Source organism: Brienomyrus brachyistius, chromosome 5, assembly GCF_023856365.1.
Source record: "Brienomyrus brachyistius isolate T26 chromosome 5, BBRACH_0.4, whole genome shotgun sequence".
Classification (NCBI taxonomy): domain Eukaryota; kingdom Metazoa; phylum Chordata; class Actinopteri; order Osteoglossiformes; family Mormyridae; genus Brienomyrus; species Brienomyrus brachyistius.
In genome coordinates this window covers 36,199,445-36,227,093 of record NC_064537.1, presented here as the reverse complement: position 1 = coordinate 36,227,093, position 27,649 = coordinate 36,199,445, and the positions used below count along the sequence as shown (strand labels likewise).

Here is a 27,649-nt window from a genome sequence, read left to right as displayed (position 1 = left end):
TATTCTACTTCTGGCCAGAGTCTGTGTGGTGTATTGGGAAATACATTTACCTATGGGAGTTCTCTGAGGCTCTGCTTGGCACCAAGCATGCCTCAAGTCTCCTTAACCCTGTTGAGTGGGTGGTTAAATCACTGGGCTGCTATGTTTTTGAATAGGTCATGGATGGTGCTGTTTTCATTTTCAGCCTATGTGGAATTTTTGTGTAATTCTAGAGGGGAGAAAGTCACAGGGTTGTGTTTAGTATTTGTAGGATTATACAAAAATTCCGTCATATTTTATTAAGCGTTTAATTATTGGATTAATCTGATGGATTTCCCGCTTCTCCTATATTATCTGCCGGCATCATTTCCCTCTCACCTCTGTTTAGTTCGCGGGAAGAGGTAAGAGCATGGGCACGAGTTCTCCTAATAGTCTATAGTTAAATAAAGGCATATTGGATATAAGAAATTTACACAATGTACACTTCAAATGCATTTATGTCGTAGGTGAATGGGAGAGCTGAGCTGTTTTGGGATCGAAATGTAATTGGTTTTATTTAAATCCACCAGATATCTACATTGGACAATGTGGCATTCCACTATTCTCGTGCAGTCACAGCCTGGTTTCACGCCCATCCAAGGATGATGTCCCATTTCCTTGCCCCTTACTCCCCTTTCCTCAACCCCATTGAGGAGTTTTTCTCAGCCTGGAGATGGTAGGTTTTTGACCATCGTCCACATGACCAAATGTCCCTCCTGGATGCAATGGATTCTGCATGGCAAGACATCACAGCTGAACACTGCCAGGGGTGGATAAGGTATGCCAAAAGATTCTTCCCACGATGTTTTGCCAGAGAAGATATCAGGTGTGATGTGGAGAACATGTGGCTAAATGCAGAAGACCGGGCAGGAGAGAAGATGACTTTGTTTTTTTTTATTATAATTCCGGTGCTTTTTCTGTTTGTATATCTTGCAGCAATGTCCTTTTGCAAATAAAAGTCTGTACTGCAGCAATTCTCTGTATTTTTTTTCTACATAAACTGTACATTTTATAAATCTACTCTGAGATGGTCAAATTTTTTTGTATTGCATTTCTGCAGCAAAGGAAACAAAATGCATGCATTTACTAAACCCAACAAAACAAAAATGTAGAAAGGCTTCAAATATAAGGGCAGACCTGACACATAAAATAATGCAGTTTCTGTAATTTCAGCTGATGATCAAATTGTTTTTTGTCAATGTGTTATGATTGACTAAATGTTCCTGTTGGAAGAGAACATGTGCTAGTGTTTTCAATAATTATTTGATTTTAAAACATGCTTGCAATGTTTTGCTAGACATAGTGTACTGTGGTAGTTTATTATTGTATTTTGAAAGCCATAATTATGCCAGAAGCTTGCTAATGGCTAGCAAAACATTCTAGTCGATACCTGTTGTACTTGTGTATGTAAACTTGTGACCACAACTAAAATGTGTTTTTGTAAAGAGATCGCGGGTTTAGACGAGAATTTAGGCACACCCCCAGAAAGAGGGGGGTTACTCCCTTTGGCTGGCTTTTGGCAGGCAGCCGCCTTGGAGGGGAAAATTGAGGTGGCTGCATCTGTATATGCCGTTTTATATAAACACTGTTTCTTATCCTGTTACTACTGTTGCTACACCTGCATTACTAACATACATGCAATATATTCTATAGATGAGCATAGTGAAACAAGAGTTCAGTGAATCAAGAGTTAACCCATATTAAGTTTCCTTCACACAGCGTTCCGACAACTCTCATTCTGTTCGCACCCCAGCCAGGAGGGCTATTCCAGGTCACGTCACAAGATGCAGGTCTCCTTATCTCATAACTTGAAGTAGTTTATGCAGCACAAACGAGACATTGACAGCAATCCCAGCAGCCCTCAACTCTCTAATTCAATACTGTTATAGGGGTCTTTAAAATTTCATTTCCAGAGACTTTAGAAAAAATAAGCAAATTACACAATGCCATTGAAATTATTAAAATATGGAGATTATAAGCCAGATATGTTTTGTGATTTTATATGACGAAGTGATATACTGTAACGTGAATGTATTTTTCACCAAAAATAGTACATTTTGAGTTTCCTTTTGTGATAAATTAAAATTACAAGCATGTTCATATTGTTTCCTGTAATAACTTTTATTTTTTGTTTATTTTCTTCCTTGTAAAAAAACACATTACATGTGAGGTTGTCAGTCAGTGGAATCACACTGAGACACGTTGGCCAGCTGTCTTTTGATATTCAGCACCAGCCCATCAAGTAGAGATTTTAGCACCATGGCCAGTGACCTGTGTTAAAATGAGTTCAGTTTCTTTTGTCGGCTCTATATAATTTTTGGTAATGCTTTACACTGAATGCATTATGAAGGAGCACTTATAGAACACCCAGTGCATCTTCATAATGCATTCAAAATTATTATTTTGTTATTATGTCATGTATTACGAGGCACGGACCAGGGAAGCAAGCAAAAGACATAAGGAATAAAAGTATTTAATAAAAGGATTTAATTGGCAAACGAAGAGACATAACAATCCACAACACTACACAAGACTATAATGACAGAACTAGGGAAACATATGTGGACTTAAATACACAGAACTAACAAAGACAACTTGAAACAGCTGATAAACACTGGGAATCCACACGAGGTAAACGAGGGGGGCGGGTCACAGGAGGATCGTACGAGCAGGTGATGACACATAAAACATTCATAAGAAGCATGCAAGTACACCTTAACATCCTAACATCCCTTAACAGCTTTATTATACATTAATAACAAACATTACATGATTATACAATTATAATGTTTGTTATTATTATATAATGTTTGTTATTAATGTATATTACAGCTGTTAAGGGATGTTAGGATGTGAAGGTGTACATACTGTAAATGATGTTTTTGAATGTTTTATGAATATTTAATGAATACATAATGAAGGTGCACTGAAGGTGTGACGATTTATGAAGGTGTGACGGATGCACAGGATGGATGCTGATGCAGACCGAATTCAGGTAAGTGGTTTTATTGCAGAATGAGCTGTGAGAAAATAACCAGCATAGAATGATGCTTCCTAATAAACTCTGCGGACCCGGAGACAGGAAAGGTGGCTGAAGGCACAGCAACGATCAGCAACGGAGTCCAGAGGGCGAAGGTAGAAATCAGAGTTGGTGAGCCAGGCGTGGGTCGGGCGATCGGCGTCGGTAGTGAAAAGGGGGTAGGCAAGGCTGGGGTCTGGAACATGAAGCAGAGGGAAAGTCGATAACTGGAGAAACGCTCGAAGTCTGTAGGCACTTGGATATGCGCTGCATTTCCGCGATACCTGAAACTCTGCTGATGATGTCATCAATTTTTCACGATCGGTTCGCATCAGATGCAAAAATACGGCTGTGGAGGCTAACTCTGCATCCTATTGGCGGGATACCGCCGCCATTTCAATTTTTTTTACCTTGCCGAATGGAATACATTTTTTTCCCGGTTAAAATTGGCCAAATACTAAGGAAGATGGAAAAACCGGAAGTTGACCCCTTCTATACACCCCCTGATACCCCAGAGGTTGTCAAACCTCCCTGAATCAGTCAGATGCAGTAATTCATCAAAAAAAAATACTATTATATACCATGAAACTGATATAATTTTGAAATACCGTGATAAATGTTTTTGGTCATACCGCCCAGCTCTACTGTATGTGTGCGCAATATTTCTGTCAGTGGTTAAGGTGGAAAAATTACTGTCGTGGCTGCAGTGGCGGCTACTGGTCTGTCAAATAGGGGAAGCTCATTTTCGGCCTACATCATAAAATTGTCTATCTATTTAAAAGTAAATTCTGCCCTACGTTCCTTCTCAAGAAAATGGTCTGTGACCCTGTCGTACCAACTAGGCGTCTTTTCCAGTGACTTGACCAGTGTCCTCTCAATGGCCAGCAGAGCTAGGCTGCTTTAAACGGCCTTGGCCCATTGTGTTTCGGGTGTAGGACTTGAGCCGCTTTAAACAGGAGAAGCTCCTTTCTACACCTGCAGATGTAGCTCCAATTGTTGCCACTAATGAGAACACTTTGTAAAGCTGAGGCATTGCACTGTCCAACTCCATGTCTTTAAGGAACACCAAGTAATCACACAGCTTTCCCCTGTTACCCTGCAAGTCCTGATCTGAATACAGGACTTGAAGTTCTGACCTCAGTCTCCCTGAATCAAAGTGATGGCTATAACTTTTCAGGACACTTTGGAAGGCCTCCTCTGGAAATACTTGTCTCATGTCATCAAATTTCTCTGGATTGGCTAATTCTAAGAAGAGCATGCTTTCCAAATTTGAAAAACGTCGAGGAATCTGCTCCAAGATGTTATCAAGGATGGCCATGTACAGATTTCTGTATCGCTCTTAGGGATCCTGTAATTGGGTCAGATGGCGCTTTCTCATGGGCTCATCTCGTGGGTCTGATGTGAGATCTGCTGTTTTGGCATAAACGGCTTGGAAAGCCCCCTCTGACCTCTTCTCTTTGACAAATAGAAGAAGAGATTCAATTCTTTTCTTGCAGTAAAGAACATCCATCGCCCTCTGCTGGACAATATCAAAGACCACATCAGTCTCAGAGAAGATTTGTTCATATGTGTACAACATGAACACAAACTCAAAATCCTCCAGTTTCCTCACAAAGCCTTTGGCACAATCCAGTGTATCATCATCCATTGTTGTATCTGCAATGATGTTCTCAAATGTCTGCAGGAGGCCATCATAATTGTTTGCCACAGTGCTCACTATCCGTGATGTGAAATTCCATCGAGTAGGAGCGTTTCTGTGCAACCTTGAACAGCCTGCAGACTCCAGAAAAGATGTCCTCTTTGTGGATTTTGAAAAAAATGTGGCAAATCCAGAGAGTGATGCAAAAAAGATTCTGCACTCAGGCAAGCATTTAGCCCCCTGTGACAGCACCAGATTCAGTCTGTGTGCATAGCAATGCACAAACATTGCACTGGGGGCTTATCTTTTGCACTAAATCAATCTTAGGTGTTGATCTGCCCTGCTGTTTAATTCTAAGTTTTTCCTCATAAGGAACACTTTGAAATGGCTTCGCCAAAATCAGGTCGACAATATTAGCACTGTCTGCCATCGTGTGCAGTTTCACCCACGACGCTAGCCTAGCCTAAGCCTACTATATGAATGAATGAATGAATGAACGATCTAAAAAAAATATTAAACTCTGTAAAAGTGAAACAAGGAATGTGGTGTATAATTGTGTGAAATGTATGATGGAAATCAAGCAATTTCGCCAAGCAAATATAAAGAAATAGGTTGCAGCAGTTTTTATTTCGACTGAACTTGAGAAATCCGCGATGGGACTGAGCGCGAATAGCTTCAGCGATTCCTTATAGTACAAAATCGCTGGCAGTCAAAAGGAGATGCAATCTTTCGACAGACCCTCCAATCATCACGCAGAAGCTCGGAGTCCAGGCCAGCCCACTCCTCATTTTCTCCTCATTCACCCCCAGAGAGGCTGAGTGTCCGTGGGCGGGACATAATCACAGCGTTTATCCAATGACCGTCTAGTTTCAAAGCACTGGAAAAAAACGTTCAAACCAGCCGCACTGAAGTCAATGGACGCTGGGCTTCAACGGGGAAATGCACTGTGACGCTACGGGAATGTATGCGAAGAAAATCAAGTCAGCCGACCTGCTATATCTAACTGATTCTGAAGGAACTCGTCTTTGAGATGAACGTTTTCTAACGCATTTTTAGTCAATAAAATGTTAATAAAATAGTACATAATTTGACCATTAATTTTGTGCCCCTGTGCCTGTTCTGTCTGTCCGCCCTGTTCCCTGTGCCTCATTAATGGTTTGTTCTTCTTTTCCAGGTCCCGTCTCCCTCGTCTCGTCCGTCGCCTCCACTGAGGAGCGCGCTTTTGGGGGGGTTCTGTCATGCCCGGCTCGTACGATCCTCGTGTGTGCCACGCCCCCCTGATTATCCACGTGTGCTTCCCCGATCGTACCCAGCTGTGTCTTATTTTTTTTTTTCCAACAATATGTTTATTTGTCTTTTTTTTTTTTTAGAATTTTAACGACATACAACAGAACATCCTCTCAGACACAAAATACAATTATACCATATATAACATCAATAATGCCCTTTGACACAAGATATCAGGTATCAACCAGCTCATATCGAGCTGTTCCGTGAATGAGTAATGTTTCCTAACCATCTTCCTCCTCTTGATCTTCAGTTAAGTCTGTGCCTTCTGCAAAAAGCATGAAAGGTCTCCAAATACTTTCAAACAAGTCCTTTTTTCTTTTTAACAAATATGTAATGCGTTCCAATGGAAGAGTAGCCAACATCTGTTTAACCCATTGTCCAATACTTGGTCGTTTTTTACATTTCCGATGCAGTGCAATCAACATTTTAGCTTGTAATAAACAAATATCAATAAACAACTTCTCATTTTTTGCATATACTGTGTGCTTGGGGTATAAACCTAAAATTATAAAGGAAGGTTCCAAAGGAAGGTCTTTAGAAATAATAGACTTCACCGTTTCCTTTATTTTACCCCAAAATGTTTTAATTTCTCTACATACCCAAACACAGTGAAACAGTGTACCCTTTTCATCCCCACACTTTGTACATATGTCTGGGATATTCGGATTGTATTGGTTTAGTCTAACAGGGGTGACATAAACACGCATAAGCCACTTGTACTGTAACAATCTCAACCGAGAGTTTATAGTTTGCTTATATGCCTTACGGCAAACCACTTGCCACTCATCTAGTGACAAATTTATTTTCAGATCTTTCTTCCAAGCTTCTAATTTCAAGGTTGAATTATCTGGGGAGTGTGATAACAATAATTTATAAAATTGTGAGATTGCTCCTCTTTTAAGGCTACTTTCACTTATCATTTCTTCTAATTTAGATTTGGGTGGTTTCAATAGGTTTTTTTGTTTTGTTCCTATATAACTTCTAAGTTGGAGATACTTGAAAAAATATTTTCTTTGAATGTTATATTTGTGTCTAAGCATGTCAAATGACATCATGTTATCAGAGCCAGTGGGATATAGATCTTGAATTTTCTCCAATCCATTTAAAGCCCATTGTTTAAACACTGCATCGGCTCTCCCCGGGGGGAAGTTCTGATTTCCCCAAATTGGGGTTAGCCATGATAAAATAACTGGTTCTTTAATGTGCCTTTTAACATTATACCACACTTTAACCATGTTTTTAACTATTGGGTTTTTAGTTTTCTTCATCAAATTAACTTCTGTATCAGAAAGAAGGTACAAAGGTAATGGAGGGCTCAAGATATCACTTTCCATTTCTGTCCACTGGGGAGGGTCCTTTTTACAAAAATAGCACCCTATAGATCTGAGCTGAGCTGCCCAATAGTACCATTCTATGTTTGGGCGCATCAAGCCTCCTTCATCGTACGGTAAATGGAGTAGTGACAGTCTTATTTTAGCACGTTTGTTTGACCATATAAAATCAAGAAGCAGTTTCTTAAATGCTTTAAACCAATCAGCAGGGGGTGGCAAGGGAATATTCTGAAAAACATACAACAGTTTTGGAAGTATATTCATTTTGTAAATATTAATTCGACCTATAAGGGACATGGGAAGAAGACTCCATCTATTGACACTATCTTTAATTGCGTTATTTATCGATTCATAATTATGTTGAACAATTAAATCTAAATTTGGAAGGATAAGTATTCCTAAGTAAGTAAATTTAGAAACTGATTTGAATTGTGAAACGGCTACAGGTGGATTTTCTCTCTCTCCTTTATCTAGCAATAAGATTGATGATTTTAATCTGTTAATTACATATCCTGAAATATGACCAAACCCATCAATTAGTTTTAAAAAAGCTGGGATTGATGAATTTAGTCGTGAAAGGAATAAAATGATATCATCTGCATATAGCGACAACTTGTGTTCTACCTGACCAACCATGATTCCGGTTATGTGTGAATGTGACCGTACAGCTATAGCCAAGGGCTCCATTGCTAAAGTAAAGAGCAACGGAGATAACGGACATCCCTGTCGACAACCACGTCCAACCAAAATTGGCTTAGACACGTTCCTATTTGTTAGAATCTCTGCAGTTGGGTGTAAATATAATAGTTGTATCCACTTTCGAAATTTTGGTCCCAATCCAAATCGTTTTAACACATCAAAAAGATAGGCCCATTCTATCCTATCAAACGCTTTTTCAGCATCCAGGGATAGGAGGGCCGTATCCTTAGTGTTATCTAATGCTTGAATAACATTAAGAACCCTCCTAACATTGTTTAGACCTTGCCGACCTGACACAAAGCCATTTTGATCCCTATGTATAATCAATGGAAGGGTTTCCTGTAAACGAGTTGCTAGTAATTTGCTGATTATCTTAAGATCTGAATTAAGCAGGCTTATTGGCCTCATATTCTCACATTTATCCCTAGATTTTCCAGGCTTAGGGAATAGAATAATTAATGCATTTGCCATTGAGTTAGGGAGGTCCCCAACTATAAAAGCCTCCTGTAACATTTCCAATATTGGCCTTACCAACTTTCCTTTAAATTTTTTATAAAAGTCGATTGGAAACCCATCAGGTTCAGCTTTTTTTCCTGTGCTCATGTTGTCAATTACTTTGATTATTTCATCTTCTCTAATGTCTGAGTCTAATTGTAGGCCAAGTTCTTCTGTGATAGTTGGTATGTTTAATTTGTCTAAATAAAGTTTTCTTGTGTTTAGGTCTGTATGGTCTTGAGAATCATAAAGTTTTTCATAATAATTTCTAAATTCATTATTTATCTCTATTGGATCCACAACTGTCTCCCCATTTGTATTTATTATTGTTGTTATGTCTTTTTGTGCTTCCAGTTTTTTTATTTGCCATGCTAAAATCTTACCGGGCTTTTCTCCCTGTTCATAAAAAGACTGATTTAACCTAAGTATGTTAGAGGCTGCCCTGTCCGCTGTAGCTTTATTATATTGTGCTTTTAACAGCAACAGCTCCTTTTCTACATATGAATTTTTATCTCTAAACATTTGTTCCTCTAAATATTTTATTTTTTCTTCCAACTGTTGTCTTTTCTTACGCTGTTCTTTAGATTTTGAAGAGGTATAGGAAATGATATAACCCCTTATACAAGCCTTAAAGGCATCCCACTTGATACTGGCTGTGGTCTGTGTTGTGTTTAAACAAAAATATTCATCAATTTTATTCCCTACATATCCTATGAAAGATTCATCTTTGAGCCATTTTTGATGTAAACACCACCTAGGAGGGTCTATCAATAAATCTTTATGAGTATATTTTATGTTACATGAAGCATGGTCTGAAATTGTTATACTATCATAGAAACTATCTCCCATATTAGGCAACAAATCTGCCGAAATCAGAAAGTAATCTATGCGGGAGTATGTGTTAAATGTTTTAGAGTGACAAGAGTATGTAATATCGGTAGGATTTTGATGTCGCCAAATATCTACCATCCGTAATTCCTTCATAAAATTCTGGATGATTTCTCTGCTTTTATGATGAGTCTGGTCAGTTCCAGTAGATCGGTCTAGGATTGGATTCAAAACACAGTTCCAATCTCCACCAATAATAGTTTTACCTGAGAGAGAAGAAATGGTTAGAAATAAATTTGTAAAGAATCGATCATCATCTATATTCGGTCCATATACATTCACTAAATTGAAATTTTCATGTAAAATTGATCCCTGAATAATCAAATATCTTCCAAATCTATCTTTTATAATATTTGTAACATGCAAAGGCACCGATTTATGAATCAGTGTAATTACTCCTCAGGCTCTTAATGTAAATGATGTAGATGATGCATACAACGATCCCTGCCACCTCCTGCTAATTCTGATATTTTCCTCCTCAAGAGTGTGGGTTTCCTGCAGGAAGACTATTTTAGAGCCCAGATCTTTTATTTTGTTCATAACCTGCTTAATATTTTTAGGTGTACCCAAGCCTCTGCAATTCCAGGAAGTATATTTAATTTCAAATTTTTGTGTCATCTAAACAACATACAATAGTTTTATTTTTGCTCTAAATATATATGTCCGAGGGTTAACACACATTAGAACATTAGAACTAAAAGCTACAAACATTACAAACATCACAACAACAAAACCCCCCAACCCAGCTAGCTGGGTGAAACCCTGAAGTACACTACTTCCAACCGCGAACATCGTTAGATTCCTAGAATCTGAACTTTTGTCCCAACATTCACCTGCGACTGTATTCAAGTAATCCATCCTTTTTGAACAGTAATTGCATTTGCAACTTCAGTTATGCTTATCAAAATACCTACACTGTGTAATTGGCATTGGCAGTACCTATTAACATAAGTCATTCTGCTTCTACCGTTTCCATTTGGATCTTCTGGGCAAAGAGTTTGGCCTCCGTTGGGGAAGTGAACTTGTGGACTTTCTCCTTATATGTCAGAACCAACGTGGACGGGGAAAGAATGCCATGCCTCACTCCTAGTTTACGTAGTTGATCGCGAACAACATCGAACTGCTTGCGCTGCCTGTGCACCTCCGTAGCGACATCAGCAAACAACTTTACACGCTGGTTCTTGTAAAAGATATTCTTCTTTGATTTGGCAGTTCTTAGTACGATTTCTTTCTGCTTGTAGTTAAGAAATCTCATAATTACCGTTCTCGGTGAGGTATTGGTGTCTCTCTTTGGTCCGATGCGGTGGGCCCTTTCCAGGACTAAAGGGTGACGCATTGGGTTTAGCTCCAGCGCGTCTGGCAACCAACTCTCCAAAAAACCGCACACGTCAAATCCCTCAGAATTTTCAGGGAGACCCACCAGCTTCAGATTATTCAAACGCGATCTATTTTCCATATCGACCACTTTGTCCTCAAGGTGTTTGTTTCTTGTCTGTAAGCTCTCGACCACCGCTTTCAAGTCAACCTGCTCGTCTTCCACATTAGACAGACGCACCTCTACCCCAGCCATCCGCTCTGTACATTCAGTCACCTCCTTTCTTGTTTCTTCTATAGCTTTAAGTACCCCATCAAATCTTCCGGTGAACTCGCTTTTCAAATTGCGTATTTCTCCCAATATTTCATCTTTAGCCATATTTAGGAGCTGTTGGTCTTTGCTGGGTAAAATCGGCGCCTCATTATTCACTTCACCCTCGTTAGCTTCTGTGATAGCAGCATCAGCGTCCTTCGTAGCGTTAGCATCCCTGCTTGGTTGCTCTGTGCCATGCGCTCCAAAGTTTGTTAATTTGGATTGCGTTGTTAATTTAGGCTTACCTCTACTGCCTCTTCCAATACCAGACATTTCTGTCTCAATTCCACAGTTTCGAAGAGTTTTTTTTTTTTTGGTTCAAGTATAAGGATTAAACAGGATTGTTGTAGAGAGCAGGCTCGAACGTGACCGTCTAGCTTGCGGCCATACCGGAAGTCTGTCTGTGAGCATATCGCTGTGTCTTATTTTGATCTATCCTGTCTATTTGAGTCCATGTCTTGCCTGAGTCCTTCGTCCGTCATTGATGTTAGTCGATGTTCGTGCTTCGTCCTGTTTTACTCCAGAATAAATCCCCAGTTTCCCGTAATCTGCCTGCCTGCCTGATTCTTCCTGTTTCCTGCCCGAGCGATCACCCGCTTAACCAGCGCGATTGCAGCCCGCACCTGACAACTACAAGCTTGTACAACTAGAAAGGCCCTCAGATCCACACCACACAGATATTTCAATGATGGGTATCTTTGCCATCAGTCAATCAATACCATCCATTTTCCAAACCGCTTATCCTTCTAGGTCGCGGGGGGTCCGGAGCTTATCCCGGATGCTATGGGAACAAGACAGGGAACAACCCAGGATGGGGGGCCAGCCCATCGCAGGGCACACTTACACACCTGTCACTCACACATGCACTCCTATTTAGTAACTCCAATTAACCTCAGCATGTCTTAGTACTGTGGGAGGAAACCGGAGTACCCGGAGGAAACCATCCCATGACCTGCTGCTTCAAAATATCTTGATGTTTCAAGTGGTTCACAGAGTTAGGGGGCATTTGAGAGGTCAGCATTTTAAACTTTATGTTTACAGACTTTTTTAATCCATATTATTGAGGCCATTCAAGGTGTGTGTGTTTTTTAATGTTCACACTTAGGTTCTGAGATGGGCTTAAGACTCTTGGCGTTTTTGGATATGGTACAGAGACATCCACAACTCTTCAGACCACTGCTCTGTCATTCACCAGTTCCATTAACTGCAGATTGTATGGATGACATCTTTTACATCAAGCTGTCAGAAAAAGGAAGCAACAGATGAGTAGCTGAAGAGATTGTGGTGCCTTTTTGGAGAGACTACTTGCAAGACCTTGAAGGTGAAGAATGTTAGCATTTCATGCATGATGAAAATTAAAATGGCAAATTTTATATAAAGGCAGATTTGGAGGACTGTTGAAAGTTACACTGTTTTTTTAGGGAAATCTGTATGCTGTCTCTTTAATTGCAGAGGAAAGTGACCAGCGAGGCTGGGTGAACTCCTAGCCTTCACTACGAGTGTAAATTCTGTCCCTCCCATTGGCTTTTCACCACAGCCATCTATAGATTTCCTACATGAGGACCAGCATGTAGAGGGTCCCAAACACACTTTCCCCACTGCTAACACTTGCATTAATTGCCTGAATTTGCCACTGCATACACCATATCATGCATTTAAGTATGCTATGGATTTTGCTTTGGGAAATACCCAGGATTTTGGCAGGGAGTGATTTTTATTTTTTTGAGTGTTCCTGCTTTCCATTTTGCACGTTTTATAACTGTTGTGATTGAACTTGCAAGGGTTATTGATATTCTTGTGATGGTTACATGTTGATGTTCATAGTACGTGGGACTGCTCATATACAACTAGCACCCAAATGAACATGTATGTTAACATCCTCAAATGGAGATATGCTGTGCACAGATACACAGCTGTCAATGCTCCTGTCACAGGAGCAGTGAAAGAGTAATGAAATCCTGGCGGGTGTAAGGGTGGACAATATGACTACAGGTAACTTAACGGGGTAGCCTAATACAGTTTATCAATTATATCAAGTAGGTTTTTTGGTCTTTTTATAGGATGTCAGTTGTGAAAGTTATAATAAAATTTCATTCAAGCAAATAATTGGGTTTTATTGACTGCTGAAAAAAGTTTACTAAATCTATTAATAGGTCAATGCCATGATTGCCATCATTGTGCAGTGGGTTGACAGTTCCTTTAATCAAATGTCTATTGGTAACATTCACATTGAAATTGTTTTTTGGTATGATGATGTTGTTTCCAGAAGAGGGGCAGCATCTTCCTCCATTCCGAGGGCTGCCTTTGGTTCGAAAACCCCCTCAGTAGCACTCTTTGGAATGCCCACAACAATAAGAATGCCCCTTTGCCAAAGGCTGTGTTTTCCATCCCGTGATGGAAAGCCAAAATCATTAATACCATCAAGAAAGAGTTCCAGAACACTAGAGGCTCTATTGTTGCTGAGGCAGTGCAGGTAGATAATTGCATGACTAAATTCATCCACACAACCATGGAAAACCATCCTCCACCTGACAAGTTTATGATTGCCGTCGATGTGCCTGTCATAACAGAGATGGGTTATGTATGAATTCACTGTCAGAACAACTTGGCTACATAAATGTTAGTGATAACAGCATCAGTAACTTACCATAACTCATTAGGGTTCTGCACACTGTAAACACGTCTACAAATGGCTCTCCTCTCTGAATGACCGTCCAACCGGGTCAAGCCTCTGCAGGCAGTGTCTGACACGGCGACGCTGTACGTGGATATTGCGTGCTCTTAGGCTTCCTACAACATAATGCTCTCCTGCATTTGGAGTGTTCCCCAGTATCTCACCCAGCAGGGTGTTAAATTCCTCATTGGACAAAGGTGTAAACAATCAAGGTGGGATTCCAAGGCACTGCCTATGCCTTTGTAAAGTGCGTCGGCTGATTACAAAACATGAAGCAATTAATTGCCAATTCATTCCGAGAGACACACAATGGGCAATTTGATTATATGATATATTGTACCGAGGCCGACCGACATTTTCAGTGCCAATTGTTGGAGGCATAGGGGAAGGAAGGAGGGGTCTCTGAAAACGTAATCTCTGTCTATTTCCAGCAAGTATGGAACAAAAATATGAGTATATACTCTCCAATGTCCTCTCATAGTCCCTTCTTCCAGGATCCTCTGAGTGTGGTATAATTGAAAGGAAAAATGAAATAGTCCTTGTATGGTCTTCAAGTTCACTGTACAGTCTTGCCAACACCATTGTATCTGTCAGAGTTTGGCGATGTGTATAAGAGGTTTGATAGTGAGTGGGAGGGGTTTGATATTCCATGAAAGAGAGTTTGGCGGTATGTGTGAGAGGTTTGATATTATGTGAGAGAGAATTTAATGGTGTGTGAGAGAGTGTAGTTGGGTTATTTTTGGCCTATATGGCCTCATACAATACTATGGCCATAAACACAGCCAAGGAGTTGGCTTGGCAATGAATTGCAGACAGACTAAATGCGTAGAACAGCAGCACGGTAGTACAGTACAGTGGTTTATGCTGTCGCCTTATAACGTGAAAGTTGCTGGTTCGATCCCCATAGCCAACTGGGAACCTTTTGGGTTGACTTTACCTGTCGTTATTACTGTATAATATTATTTGATCTCCGTAAAATACTTTAAATTACATCCATGTGACATGTACTGCACAAATAACCATATCTTGTCTTTTCTATTTTAGTAATAAACTTTCAAAGTAGACAGTGACTAAACAAAATATAAAAATATCTTCCTGTTCATATTATAAAAAAAATGTCCAATTGCATTGCATTTCATGTTTCACCTTTGTAATATGCGTACGCTTTTATTTTACAGTAAAATACCGTTGTAACGGACTTCAAGGGACCTGGCAACACAGTCCGTTATATCCAGAGTTGCTGTATGCCCAGAACACAACTACAGGACACCATTTTCTCATGCCACACCCCAGCAGACACACTTGTGGTATAGATTATGTAGTGAGATGGAGCTGTAGGGTGCGATCTTTTCAGGTATCATGATTTTGTTAAATTGATTGATTAACTGTTGCAGCCAGCGTGCGTATATAAGAACCGGTTGTAGTTGTGTGAGTGACTGCCCTGTACCTGGTGATGTGACTCTTCGTGTGACTGTGTGCCAGTATCTCCTTTCTCAAAGTTGTGCGTATTTCCATCGCTGCAGGTAGGGTACCATGGTTGTATGGGTGGTTGTAATGTGTTTTTTGGTATATCTTTACAGTGTGCAAGGGCTTGGTATACAGTGAGGAACATAAGCATTTGAACACCCTGCAATTTTGCAAGTTCTCCCACTTAGAAATCATGGAGGGGTCTGAAATTCACATTGTAGGTGCATTCCCACTGTGAGAGACAGCATTAAAAAAAATTCAGGAAATCACACTATGATTTTTAAAGAATTTATTTGTATTGTACTGCTGCATATAAGCATTTGAACACCTGAGAAAATCAGTGTTCATCGTCCCTCCGTGTAAGACTGGTCCCTCCAGTGAATGACCTCTGCCTGCCCCTTGACTATTCTTTTGGATCACCCTGTCAGACTTGATTTCCCTCGGTTTATTCAATAAACCTTTTGGCCTCTGCACTTCAGGGTCTGCCTCCTCCATTCCTGCTGTACATCACAGAATACTTCACCTGCGAAGAATGGACCGAAGAACGTATTTTATTCACACTATTCTGTCCTTGCTAATGTGAGTGCAGTTTTTAGCTTTATAGATAGCTAATAGGCTCCTCCAATAAACATCCGGTAAGCAAATCTTGCAGTTTGAGATGTTTACTAAAAGAGGCACTGTGAAACTGAACACATAATACATATATTACAACTCAAACAATACACAATAAATATTTTGCACTTACAAGCGGTTAAATTAACTAGCGACTAGCGGAATGCTTAAATAACATTCTAAATCTCATTGGCACACTAGCGCGATTGGCACTTCAGCATTTATATGAGCTTTTTCACAGATCGCGAACCACTTTAAGCTTATCAGGTAAGTATTTACGATAAGTAATTATACCATTTTAGATGGTAGACATAGCACTTTATCTTGAACTGTTGGTCTGTTTATTTTTGGCCAGGAATAGTTTTTGACTGAAATGGGATTGTTTGGTTTTTCTGGTTTTTCATACACGATGTTTGAAAAATGGGAGTGGTCGTCAATCAGTACTTTGGCATTTTTGGTCAAAATTTCCAGTGTTCTGAAGACAGAACACTTGGCAATGTTGCTGATGGCGGCACGGGCAATCGTGGCGGCTGGGAGCTCTCGATTAGGTAGCAGCGTTTTTGTTTTTTTTATATGCGTTTACTTGTGCAAGCACTTGGTGGACGAGTACACTATGGACATGCTGAACTTCTTAATATTGGATACAAATGCCTGGACTACTCCTCTAGAAGCCTGCATTCTATTCCTCCAGAGATTCTGCGTCCTGAACAACTCAGCAGAGCAACAGCCCGGATCATCCTTTTCGTGCGGTGGAAGCGGGGTAAGAGAAAGGCTAACCCCCACAAACCATCCCTGCCACCCCTTCCAAGTGTCTTCCTCGCCAACTCATGGTCTCGTCAACAAAACGGATGAAGTACGACTGAGGATTACTAGTCACCGCATGAACAGCTGTGTGATGATAATTACAGAGACTTGGCTGAACACAAACATTCCCAACACGGCTATAGAGCTAGCGGACCGCTCTGTTTACCGCACGGATAGGACTAAGGCCGAAACCGGCAAAAGAAATGTAGCCAGTGCAAATTAACATCACACAGACAAACACAAATAATTTGTGGTTCTTTATTTGCTAGATGCCCAAAGGAAAATGGAAGAGCAACTGAGCGGAGTTTTCCCGTTCTTTCTTTTATAAGTTTTACCGTGCGCTACAATGGCTACAACACACGGGTGCAAATCAGCTTTCCCCAGGAGCAAATACTCTAAATAAAATAAATCTAACTTTTCTTTTTTTTACCGTGTGTAAAATACTTTCTAATATCTGAATTATTTTCTAATAATTCAACGGCCCGTCGTCAATTATTCCGCTTATACTACGGTTGCCACACCTCAAGACATCGATCAGATGATATATTTCAAGGGATTCGTCCGGTTTTTCTACTTAAATCGCTATTGTGAGTAGGATTATTTCTTCCGCATCTCATCCAATGACTCTTTTGCTAGTTCCAAAACGTCATTTTAAAGCTAGCAATGGAGGCTTGAGCCATTAATAGCAGACTAATGCAGTTAACGATGAAGTTATTAGAAAGAGAGCGAGAGAGACAGAGACACAGAGAAAGAGAAACAGAGAGAGAGAGAGCTTGTATGAATTAGGCTACCTCTGTGTGTCCCTCAACAGTGTTCTGAAGCACCGTCTCTAAACTGTAAGTCTGTTTTAAGATGCAGCGCTGTTATTACCTCGCTAGTGAGAAATGTCATGTGTAGCCTTTAAGTTGGTACACTAGGCTAACTAATACTGCTGCAGCCCAGTTGTTGAAAGTTTCATATTCACCGTAAATATTAAAATTTACTTTCGGAAAATCGTCTGTCATGTTGTTGTTTTTGTTAGTCCTGTGTGCTGTATAGGTACTGTATGCTAATTTCCGTTATTACAGTTAACTATGCGAAGTGATATGGAACTGTAATGCGGTCAAGAGAGCTACCTGGAACTACGTTCGCCGTGCGTTTACCTGAAAATAATTGCACACCTCAGAACGTTCGTTAGCCAATCAGATTCAAGCATTCAACGGTCCCGTAGTATAACACAAAAATGAACAATAGCACTCTTTTTAACTCACATTTCAGTATCGCGCGTCTTTCCACGTATGGTCCGCTCCCTTCAGAATGGCTTACACGAAAGCCCCAGGCTATTCATACCCCGTTCATGGATGACATACACGCAATGAAACAAAAAAAAACTACGCATTAATGTAAATTAATAAAACATTTACATTGCATTGCATTCCGCTTTACTAATACACAAATGCAAACCCGACTATCACTAATCTCCTCTAAGACACATAAAACATTATTTTTAACATTACATTTAGATAATAGAGGGAAATGTACATTTACTCCGTGCGGATCACTCCGGCCTTGTTCCCCATGTGCTCCCTGGCCATGCTTTCTCCAAAAAGGCCGGGAGCAGGGGAATAACAAAAAAACGACCTCCGGGGCGGTTCCCAACCCGGGCAAGGCTACCACCTTAAAGGGAAACAGTACACCTTTTCCAAAACAAAAACAAAGTCTGTCCCCTCCCTCCCCTTAAACCAGTGGCAACACACAAAACAAAAACTACTTTCCCACCCGGTTACAGAAAGGACAAAGGAGAGTGTATTCATGGAACAATAACTTATACACATCCTCGGACATTATTAAGACACATTGCTCCCCGGTCATTGAATATCTGGCACTGAAGTGCAGACCTTTTTACTCGCTGAGAGAGTTTTCTGTTGTTCTAATAACAGCTGTGGATATTCCACCACAGGCTAGCATTAAGCTAGCTCTGGAGGAGCTGCAGGATGTTATTGACAATCAGCTGAATGTACACCTAGATGGAGCTGTCATTATAGCAGGGGATTTCAATCAAGCAGACCTTCTATCTGTAATGCCCAAACTACTCAACTCCGGTTGAGTGAACGCTGGCGCGTTTTTGCTGCCGCTGCTCACCGGTATTCTTATTTTTAATTTTATTTTTAAATATTTTTAGTAAACACCTTTTATCTATTTATATTTTCTGACACTACTGGCGGATTTTGCAAGAGTTTGAGTATTGGGCCTAGTTTAACCTACCGGTTTGTTTTGGCTGCGGTCTCCCACGGACTACAATATCTGACGGATTCATTTTACCTGGCTGCCTGGTTTTCCGGCGTCTTCCCCTGTGATGTTGTCTGGTAGGACCTGTGTACTGTTCGTGTTTGCCTGGACTCTCATGTTGTTGGTCCATCGACCTGGTTTTGGCCTTTACCAGTATACAGCTGATGCGCTCCTCCGACTTCGCTTTCACCTGGCTGCTCTACCGCCGGCTGTGCTTCATCCTTACACGGACATCGCATTTTTCCCTCGCCGAAAGTATATTCATCGGGGCTCTCGCCGGAACTTTCATTATGACAACGCCAAGCCAATACAATCTTTCTGGTCCACTTCTCGTTGTTCTCCACTGAACTCTGACTGGGCTGTTAACCACAGTGTATTAGCCAGCCTGGCCAGGTCGGCTAACACTTTCGCCAAATCTGATAGCACCTGTGTCAACTTCGGTCTGCTTAACATCCGCTCGCTTACGAGCAAGGGACATCTCGTTCAAGACCTCCTCACCGACCGTAAGTTTGATTTTTTCTGTTTGACTGAAACGTGGCAGCAGCCCAAAGATTTCTCCCAGCTCAACGACTCCACTCCCCCGGGGTTTGTTTACACCTGTCAACCTCGGGAGTCCGGCCGTGGCGGAGGTCTTGCGGTAATCTATCGTGAGAATTGGAAAGTTCGGTCGTTGTCGGTACCTATCTTTAGTTCTTTTGAATCCGTTGTTTGTCAACTCTCGGGACCTGTTCCAACTGTTGTAGTTGCTATCTACCGTCCTCCAAAGCCAAATTCTGATTTCATAAGTGACTTTGCCGATCTGTTGACCCACTTGGCTACTATTTCTCCTAATATAATACTCCTGGGTGATTTCAACATACATATGGACAACAGTAATCATCCTCTCACCATAAACTTTTCATCCTGCCTCGACAGTTTTGGTTTCAATCAATATATAAACTTTCCCACTCATACTAAGGGCCATACTTTGGACTTAGTTTGCTGCTCTGGATTAACTCCTTTCAACTGTAAGGCTGACGAACTGCCAATCACTGATCATCTGTTACTCTCTTTTAATGTTAAAATGACCCTTTCTGTATTAAAGAATCCTCGCACCATTTCTTACCGTAACATCAAACAAATTAATTCTGACACCCTTTCTGTTGCTTTTTCAAGTATTTTGCATTTCAATAACTTGCTCACTTTAGATGATCTGGTTTCTCATTATAACAGTAGTCTTAATAGTATTTTAAATTCTGTTGCTCCTATAAAAATCAAATCTGTATTATTTTCTCAGTCAGCACCCTGGTATACAGCTGAACTCAGGCTTATGAAAGCAAAGGGTCGACAGCTTGAACGTCTGTATAAAAGAACTGGTCTCACAATCCATAAAGAAATGTATAATAATCATATTTCATATTATAAGGAATGCATTAATCAAACCAAATCTACTTATTTTACTAACATTGTCTGTTCAAATGAAGATTCTACTAAATCACTGTTTTCACTGCTTAACTCTACTTTCAAGCCACCAGATTCTCTACCTATTCACCTCTATTCATCTTCCTTTTGTGACTCTCTAATGTTATTTTTCATTAACAAAATTCACAAAATCCATCAAGACTTGGTTCCTGATGTTTTTTGTAGTACCTCTCCTGAAATTATGTTGCCATTACATTGTTTTTCTGCTTTTCAGCTTCCCTCTGTTTCTGATATTTCAGATCTTATCTGTAAGTCAAAATCCTCCACCTGTCAGTTAGACCCCATTCCTACACCTCTAGTCAAAGCCTGTCTACCCTCTCTGCTTCCCCTTATTTTTGCAATCATTCATTCTTCACTAACCACTGGAACCGTTCCTGTTTCTTTCAAAACTTCTGCTATCACCCCAGTATTGAAAAAAACAGGTCTTGATCCTAATCATTTTGATAATTTCCGCCCTATCTCAAATTTACCATTCCTTTCAAAAATTCTTGAAAAAATAGTTGCAACCCAGATTCATTCTCACTTAACTAATAACAATTTATATGAACAGTTTCAGTCCGGTTTTCGCCCTCTCCATAGCACTGAAACAGCACTCATAAAAATAACCAATGACCTTCTTATGGCAGCTGACTCTGGGTTTCTTACCATTCTTATTCTCCTTGATCTGAGCGCAGCCTTTGACACTATCTCTCACTCTGTTCTTCTTAGTAGGTTAATCTCCATTGGTCTCTCCCATACACCATTAGATTGGTTTAAATCATATTTGTCTGACCGCACTCAGTTTATCCAGCTTAAATCTTTCACTTCTCAGCCTTCCCCTGTTGCCACTGGTGTCCCCCAGGGATCTGTTCTGGGGCCCCTCCTCTTCATTATTTACCTTCTTCCTCTTGGTCATATCTTCCGTAAATATAATATTCATTTTCACTGCTATGCCGACGACACCCAGCTTTATTTGTCTACTAAACCTGATTCCACTCTTCCTCCACCTTCCCTTAGCCTCTGTTTAGCTGAACTTAAATCATGGTTTTCTTCAAACTTTCTTAAACTTAATAGTACTAAAACAGAGTTTCTTCTAGTAGGCTCCAAATCAACAATATCCAAAACTAATTGTTTTCCCATTGCCATAGATGACTCTTTGGTTTCCCCGTCCCCATATGTGAAAAGCCTTGGTGTCATACTAGATAGCACTTTATCTTTGAATTCACATATCAATAATATCACTCGGTCTGCATATTTTCATCTGCGCAACATTAATCGTCTCCGTTCTTCTCTCACCCCACACGCCACCGCCATTCTTGTCCATAGTCTTGTCACTTCCCGTATCGATTACTGTAATTCACTCTTATTTGGTCTTACTCAAAAATCCATCAATAAGCTCCAACTTGTCCAGAACTCTGCTGCTCGCATTATCACCAGGACCCCTTCTATCCACCGCATCACTCCTGTTCTGCAGCAGCTTCACTGGCTACCAGTTAAATATCGCATCAATTTCAAAATCCTCCTGTATACATTTAAGGCCATACACCACCTCTCCCCTCCATATTTGTCTGATCTGGTTCAGGTCGCCATTCCATCTCGCTGCCTCAGATCCTCTTCCTCTCTTCTTCTCTCTGTCCCTTCCCACCGTCTTGCCACTATGGGGAGCAGGGCTTTCTGCTGCTCTGCTCCCTGGCTCTGGAATTCGCTTCCTCCCGACATTACTAACATTACTTCTCTTCCTCTGTTTAAATCTAGACTCAAAACTCACTTGTTTAAAACTGCTTATTCCATATAACCATTTTTTGAATCTGTCTTCTTATTTTGGATTGTTTTTTAAGGATTATGTTAATTATCTCCTTTTATGTTTGTTTTATCATTTGTTGTGTACAGTGCCCTTGAGTGTCTTGAAAGGCGCTTTTAAATAAAATGTATTATTATTATTATTATTATTACACGGAAATGTGCATTTCCCCACCAGAGACAATAACATTTTGGATCAGGTGTACACAAATGTTTCTGAAGCTTATAAAGCTATTCCATCCTCACATCTTTGACTGTAAGACCATATTTCACTTGAATTGATTCCATTGTATAGAACTTTAATCTGCAGAACACGTCCAGCTGTTAAACCTGTTCAAGTCTGGAGTAAAGAATCCACATCTCAACTACAGGATTGTTGTGGAAACACAGACTGGGAGGTGTTTGCAGAAAACACAGACCTAGAGGAATCAGCTCATCAGTGCAGGATTACATCTCCTTCTGTACTGACACAGTGCTGACCAGCGTAATCACCAAGGTCTACCCAAAACAGAAGCCACGGTTCGACAGAAAGGTGCAGTTCCTACTCAGGGCACAAGACGCTGCCTATGTGTCAGGTGACAGGCTGGCTTACACCAGTGCCTGGAGGGAGCTGAAAAAGGGCATTAAAGAAGTCAAGCAGAGATACCAACAACGCATTGAGAGTCACTTCGAAAACAACAACCCTCACAGTATGTGGAGAAGCATCAAGACCATTACGAACTAAAAGAAGCGTGCCTCGCTAATATACCACGATGAATCGCTTCCTGATGCCCTGAACCAATTTTTTGCACGTTTTCACACCCACAACAACAATTTGGACACTCAAATAACCCTGCCACCCAGGGAGGAGCCAGTGCTTGTTTTACAGCCCCACCATGTGAGAATGACCCTGGGGAGGATCGACGCCTCCAAAGCAGCAGGACCAGACTGGGTACAAGGCCGCACACTGAAGTCATGTGCTGATCAGCTAGCAGGGGTGCTAACAAACATCTTTAATATGTCTCTGCAGGAGGCTACAATTCCCACATGCCTCAAAACCGCTCCCATCGTCCCAGTACCCAAAAAGCAAGCAGTCACATCTCAACGATTATCATCCTGTTGCTCTAACACCGATTGCCATGAAGTGCTTCGAGAAGCTTGTTCTCACGCGCATCAAGTCCAGCATTCCCACTGATCTGGATAGCCGTCAGTTTGCTGACCGGGGAAACAGGTCAACAGAAGATGCAATTTCAGTTGCACTTCACGCTACCCTGTCTCATCTGGAGCATCCCGACACATACACCAGAATGTTATTTATTGACTTGGTAATCCCTCACAAACTGATTACCAAGCTCACCAACCTGGGGCTAACCACCACTCATGGATTCTGAACTTTCTCACCAACAGACCACAGAATGTCAGGGTGGGAAACCGCATATCATCCACTCTCACACTGAGCACAATAGTACCACAGGGCTGTGTCCTCAGCCCAGCCCTTTTCACCCACTATTAGTTGAAAAAAAAACAAGTTAAACTGATTAGCCTATAGTTTTCTGGATTACTTCTAACCCCTTTTTTGAATATGGGTGTTATATTAGCATGCTTCCAATCAGAAGGTACCACACCAGCAGATAGCGATTTCTGGAATATTAAAGTTAAAGATTGGCTAAATATTTCTCATCTCTTTTAAAACTATCGGTAAGGTGCCATCAGGGCCCTGCGATTATTTTGAGCTTAGCTAGGCTTTTTACGACATCAGCCTCAGTTATACATACATTGATCATAGAAAATACTGTATTCGTACTAAATGGTGGTAAGTTACTCGTGTTCTCTACTGTGAACATTGCCATTAACAAAGACCAGTTCCAATACTAAGATCACAAGATCAGAGGACGATAAAAATCCCCGGATGTTGGTCTTGCTTTACCCCAGATATCAGGGATGCATTGGGGGCATCCTTGCCAAACAAGAACAATCCCATGTTTTATTGCATGCTGTTGCGATCACGGAGGAAGAAGGCACTAGCCATAACTATACTACCTTAATCAGAGTTACTTTAATCGGAGTAACGCTTTTTATTCTCATATTTATTAGTGCAAATTTTGATGGCATACTACAGAGGCCCTAGTGCTATGCATGAGCACCTGAAAAAGAAACGAAAAGGCACTCTCCTGGACGATGGACCACCAGAGAAGGCAAAAGCACCCTAAGTGATGAATATTCATGTTTATTAAATTAGTATTAATATGGAGAGAATTTTAATATCTTACCTCCTTGTAGCTGCTAAATACACTCATTATTAAAGCCATAAAGTAATTTGCCTTACAATCTCCATCGAATATTGTTCAACAAAATGTTTAGCTAGAATCTGGGCTTATTCTACATTGATTGAGTGTGTGTTCGTGGCATTGGGTTTATTGTAAGTTTGGATCAGTGTTATTATCGTAACGTAAGACTTGAATAAAAATGGACACTAAATAAAAGAAAATAATTTGTGATCTGAAATAAAAATGAAAACTATATTTGCAAAAAAAATCTAAGAAAAAAAAAAATCTAAGTGCCACACCACCAATGTCTTTTTACCTTGTTTATCCACAATATTTCCTCTTTAAAAAGATGTTGTGGTTGCTAAGCTGTCCCTTTCTTCACTGCCATGTCAGTGCTTACAACTTTCCATGATTTATTAAAAATGTGGGTGATCCGCAAAATGAATTTAACAAGCATAAGTATGCACCAAATTTATACAGACTACTAACTTCTGGGCATCGCAATATACATCTCATTAATATTTTAGGCATACTACTAATTTTTTTTATCGGATTGTGGGTGAAAATAATGTCCATATAGTGCCGAAAAGCCAGTGTCCGTTATCAAAACATAATTAACTTTAATTAAACAATCTATTTGATCATCTGGAGGAAAACTAATCATTTAGATTAATCGACCAATTGGTAAAATAGTCAGTACATTAATCCACCGATAAATAGTTGGTAGTGACAGTCCTACTGGAAAGTAGAAGCTATTATACCAACAATGGGCTGACCAACTTCATGTTAATACCCTTTGTTATGAAACGAGATGTTAGAAAAGCTGGTGTCCATATACTTTTGTCCATGTTGTGTTAGATTCCTGGGGAATAATGGGGATGCCAGCCCAGCCATGGAACCAACTGTTTTCCATCCCACAACTCCAGAAGACATCTGAAGGTGTCCTGTGGCATATGGTACCATGATGATCCTTAAAGTGCTGTAACTTGTGAAGTGGGTTTTGTCCAGCATATCCCAAGGATGCTCATTCAGATTCAGATCTGGGGAATTTGTCAACACCTTGAACTTTCTTTCATGTTCCTCAAACCATTTCTGAACATTTTTTGCAGTGTGGCAGGGGGCGTAATTCTACTGATGGAGGCCACTGTGATAAAAGAATACTGCTACCATGAAGAGGTGTACTTAGTCTGCAATAATGTTTAGGTAGGTGGTATGTGTCAAAATAACAGATGAATGCCAGGACCCAAGGTTTCACAGCAAAACACTGCCCAGAGTATCATACTGCCTCTGCCAGCATGCCTTCTTCCCATAGTGCATCCTGGTGCCAAATCTTCCCCAGGTGGACAATTTAGATGCACCTGGCCATCCACATGATGTAACAGAAAATGTGACTCAGACCGAGCTACCTTCTTCCATTGTCCAGTTCTATTGCATACTAGCTCATTGTAGGTACTTTCAATGCTCAGCAGGGATCAGCAGGGGCATTCCGACTGGTCTGCAGCTATGCAGTCCCACAACAACAACAAATTTATTTTTATATAGCACATTATCACAACATTACATTGTCTCAAAGCCCCCAGTGAGTAAGCCATAGGCGACAGTGGCAAGGAAAAACTCCCTAGAAGGAAGAAACCTTGGGAGGGACCAGACTCAAAGGGGGAGCCCATCCTCCAGGGGCCAGCAGGGATAGTCAAATAGAGAGATGGTTAAGTGCCAGAGATGGGCCAAGTCACATTGTCCCAATCATAAGATTTGGGAAATAACTGGAGAGCAAGGAAGATGACAAGCCAATGCCGATGCCGAGTCTTCTTCCAATTGCCAGGCAACCAGAGGTAAGGCAGCGGGTCATACATGGAAGATCAGAACGGCGAGCTGGATGCAGGGACGTCACTGGTGGTGGCGACGTCACATGTGGCCGGGTGTGCTGGATATCTTGATAGATTGAGGTCTCCAGGCATCACCCCCCAGGAGGAGTAGGGGAAATAAAATGTACAATTAGGCAAAGTAGAGGAGGCTATTGGCAGTGCTAAAAGCTAGGTGAGTGCAATATGAAGTGCAATGTGTAAGCTCCAGCAGATATGGCTATGGCAGCATCAGTAGGAGGGAGAGGCAAGTGGGAATGCAGGCATGGGGAGTCCCTGAAATGTCAGCACTCCAGTTCCACAAGAGATTGCGAAGCTAGAGTGACAGCACTGATAATCCAGTTTATCCAAAGCCAATGGCACCGATCCCCACCCAGCTCTACACCTCACACTACAGGTCTGACTGGGAGTGAAGAGTTAGCTAGGGCTAGAACTAGTGTCCCTTTACGCTAAACTAAACAGGTGTGTTTTTAGTCTGGACTTGAATATTGAGAGTGAACCTGAAACCCGCACATCCGGTGGAAGACCATTCCACAGCTGAGGAGCTCTGTAGGAGAAAGCTCTGCAGCCTGCCGTAGCTCTTTCTACCCTAGGCACTAACAGATATCCCATGGCTTGAGAGCGAAGCAAGCGTGGAGGGTTGTATGTGGTCAGCAGATCACTAAGGTATTCTGGTGCAAGGCCATTTAGTGCTTTATAAGTTAATAGCAGTATTTTATAGTCAATTCGAGACTTAACTGGCAGCCAATGAAGAGAGGATAAGACCGGTGTAATATGATCAAATTTTTTAGTGTTTGTTAGAACTCTGGCTGCAGCATTCTGTACCATCTGAAGTTTATGCAAGGATCCAGACGGGCAACCTGATAAGAGGCCATTACAGTAATCCAGTCTGGAACTTACGAAGGCATGTATTAGTTTTTCTGCATCATTAAGTGAGAGCATCTTACGAAGCTTGGCTATGTTCCGTAGATGATAAAATGCAGTTCTAGTAATACTTCTTATGTGAGCATCAAAGCATAGATCTGAATCGACAAGAACGCCAAGATTTCTAACCACCATGTTAGGTTGTGTAGGAAGGTTACCAACGTTGAGGTGGTGAAACTTATTTCTAGCAGCCTTGGAACCAATTACCAGAACTTCTGTTTTTTCTGTGTTTAACATAAGGAAATTTTTTGCCATCCAGCACTGGATATCTAATAGACAGTCTTCTAACCGAGATAGCAGTGATATATCATCAGGGTTAACAGATATACTGAACAAAAATATAAACGCAACACTCTTGTTTCTGCTCCCATTTTTCATGAGATGGACTTAAAGACCTACAATTCATTCCAGATACACAATATTACCATTTCTCTCAAACATTTCTCACAAATCAGTCTAAATGTGTGATAGTGAGCACTTCTGCTTTGCTGAGATAATCCATCCCACCTCACAGGTGTGCCACATCAAGATGCTGATCTGACATCA

The 27,649-nt window shown here is 40.8% G+C and overlaps 1 protein-coding gene and 1 long non-coding RNA gene across 3 annotated transcripts; both read right to left on the bottom strand.

Annotated features, from left to right (window-relative positions):
* Positions 1–3,008: 3,008 nt before the first annotated feature.
* LOC125741684 (uncharacterized) lies at positions 3,009–18,152 on the bottom strand. 2 transcript variants are annotated; one of them, XR_007397832.1, is made up of 3 exons: positions 18,085–18,152; positions 17,814–17,882; positions 3,009–3,233 (listed from the first exon to the last, which is right to left on the bottom strand). It is a non-coding gene; the product is annotated as an uncharacterized LOC125741684 (long non-coding RNA). The 2 variants fall into 2 exon arrangements; XR_007397831.1 differs by lacking the exon at positions 3,009–3,233 and adding an exon at positions 15,546–15,670.
* Positions 18,153–25,949: 7,797 nt separating this feature from the next.
* Positions 25,950–27,409, bottom strand: LOC125741682 (uncharacterized; the record flags this gene model as incomplete). Its single annotated transcript, XM_049012900.1, has 1 exon — positions 25,950–27,409. A coding segment is annotated over one exon (786 nt), but the record flags the coding sequence as incomplete, so codon positions are not given.
* Between the last annotated feature and the right edge of the window lie 240 nt (positions 27,410–27,649).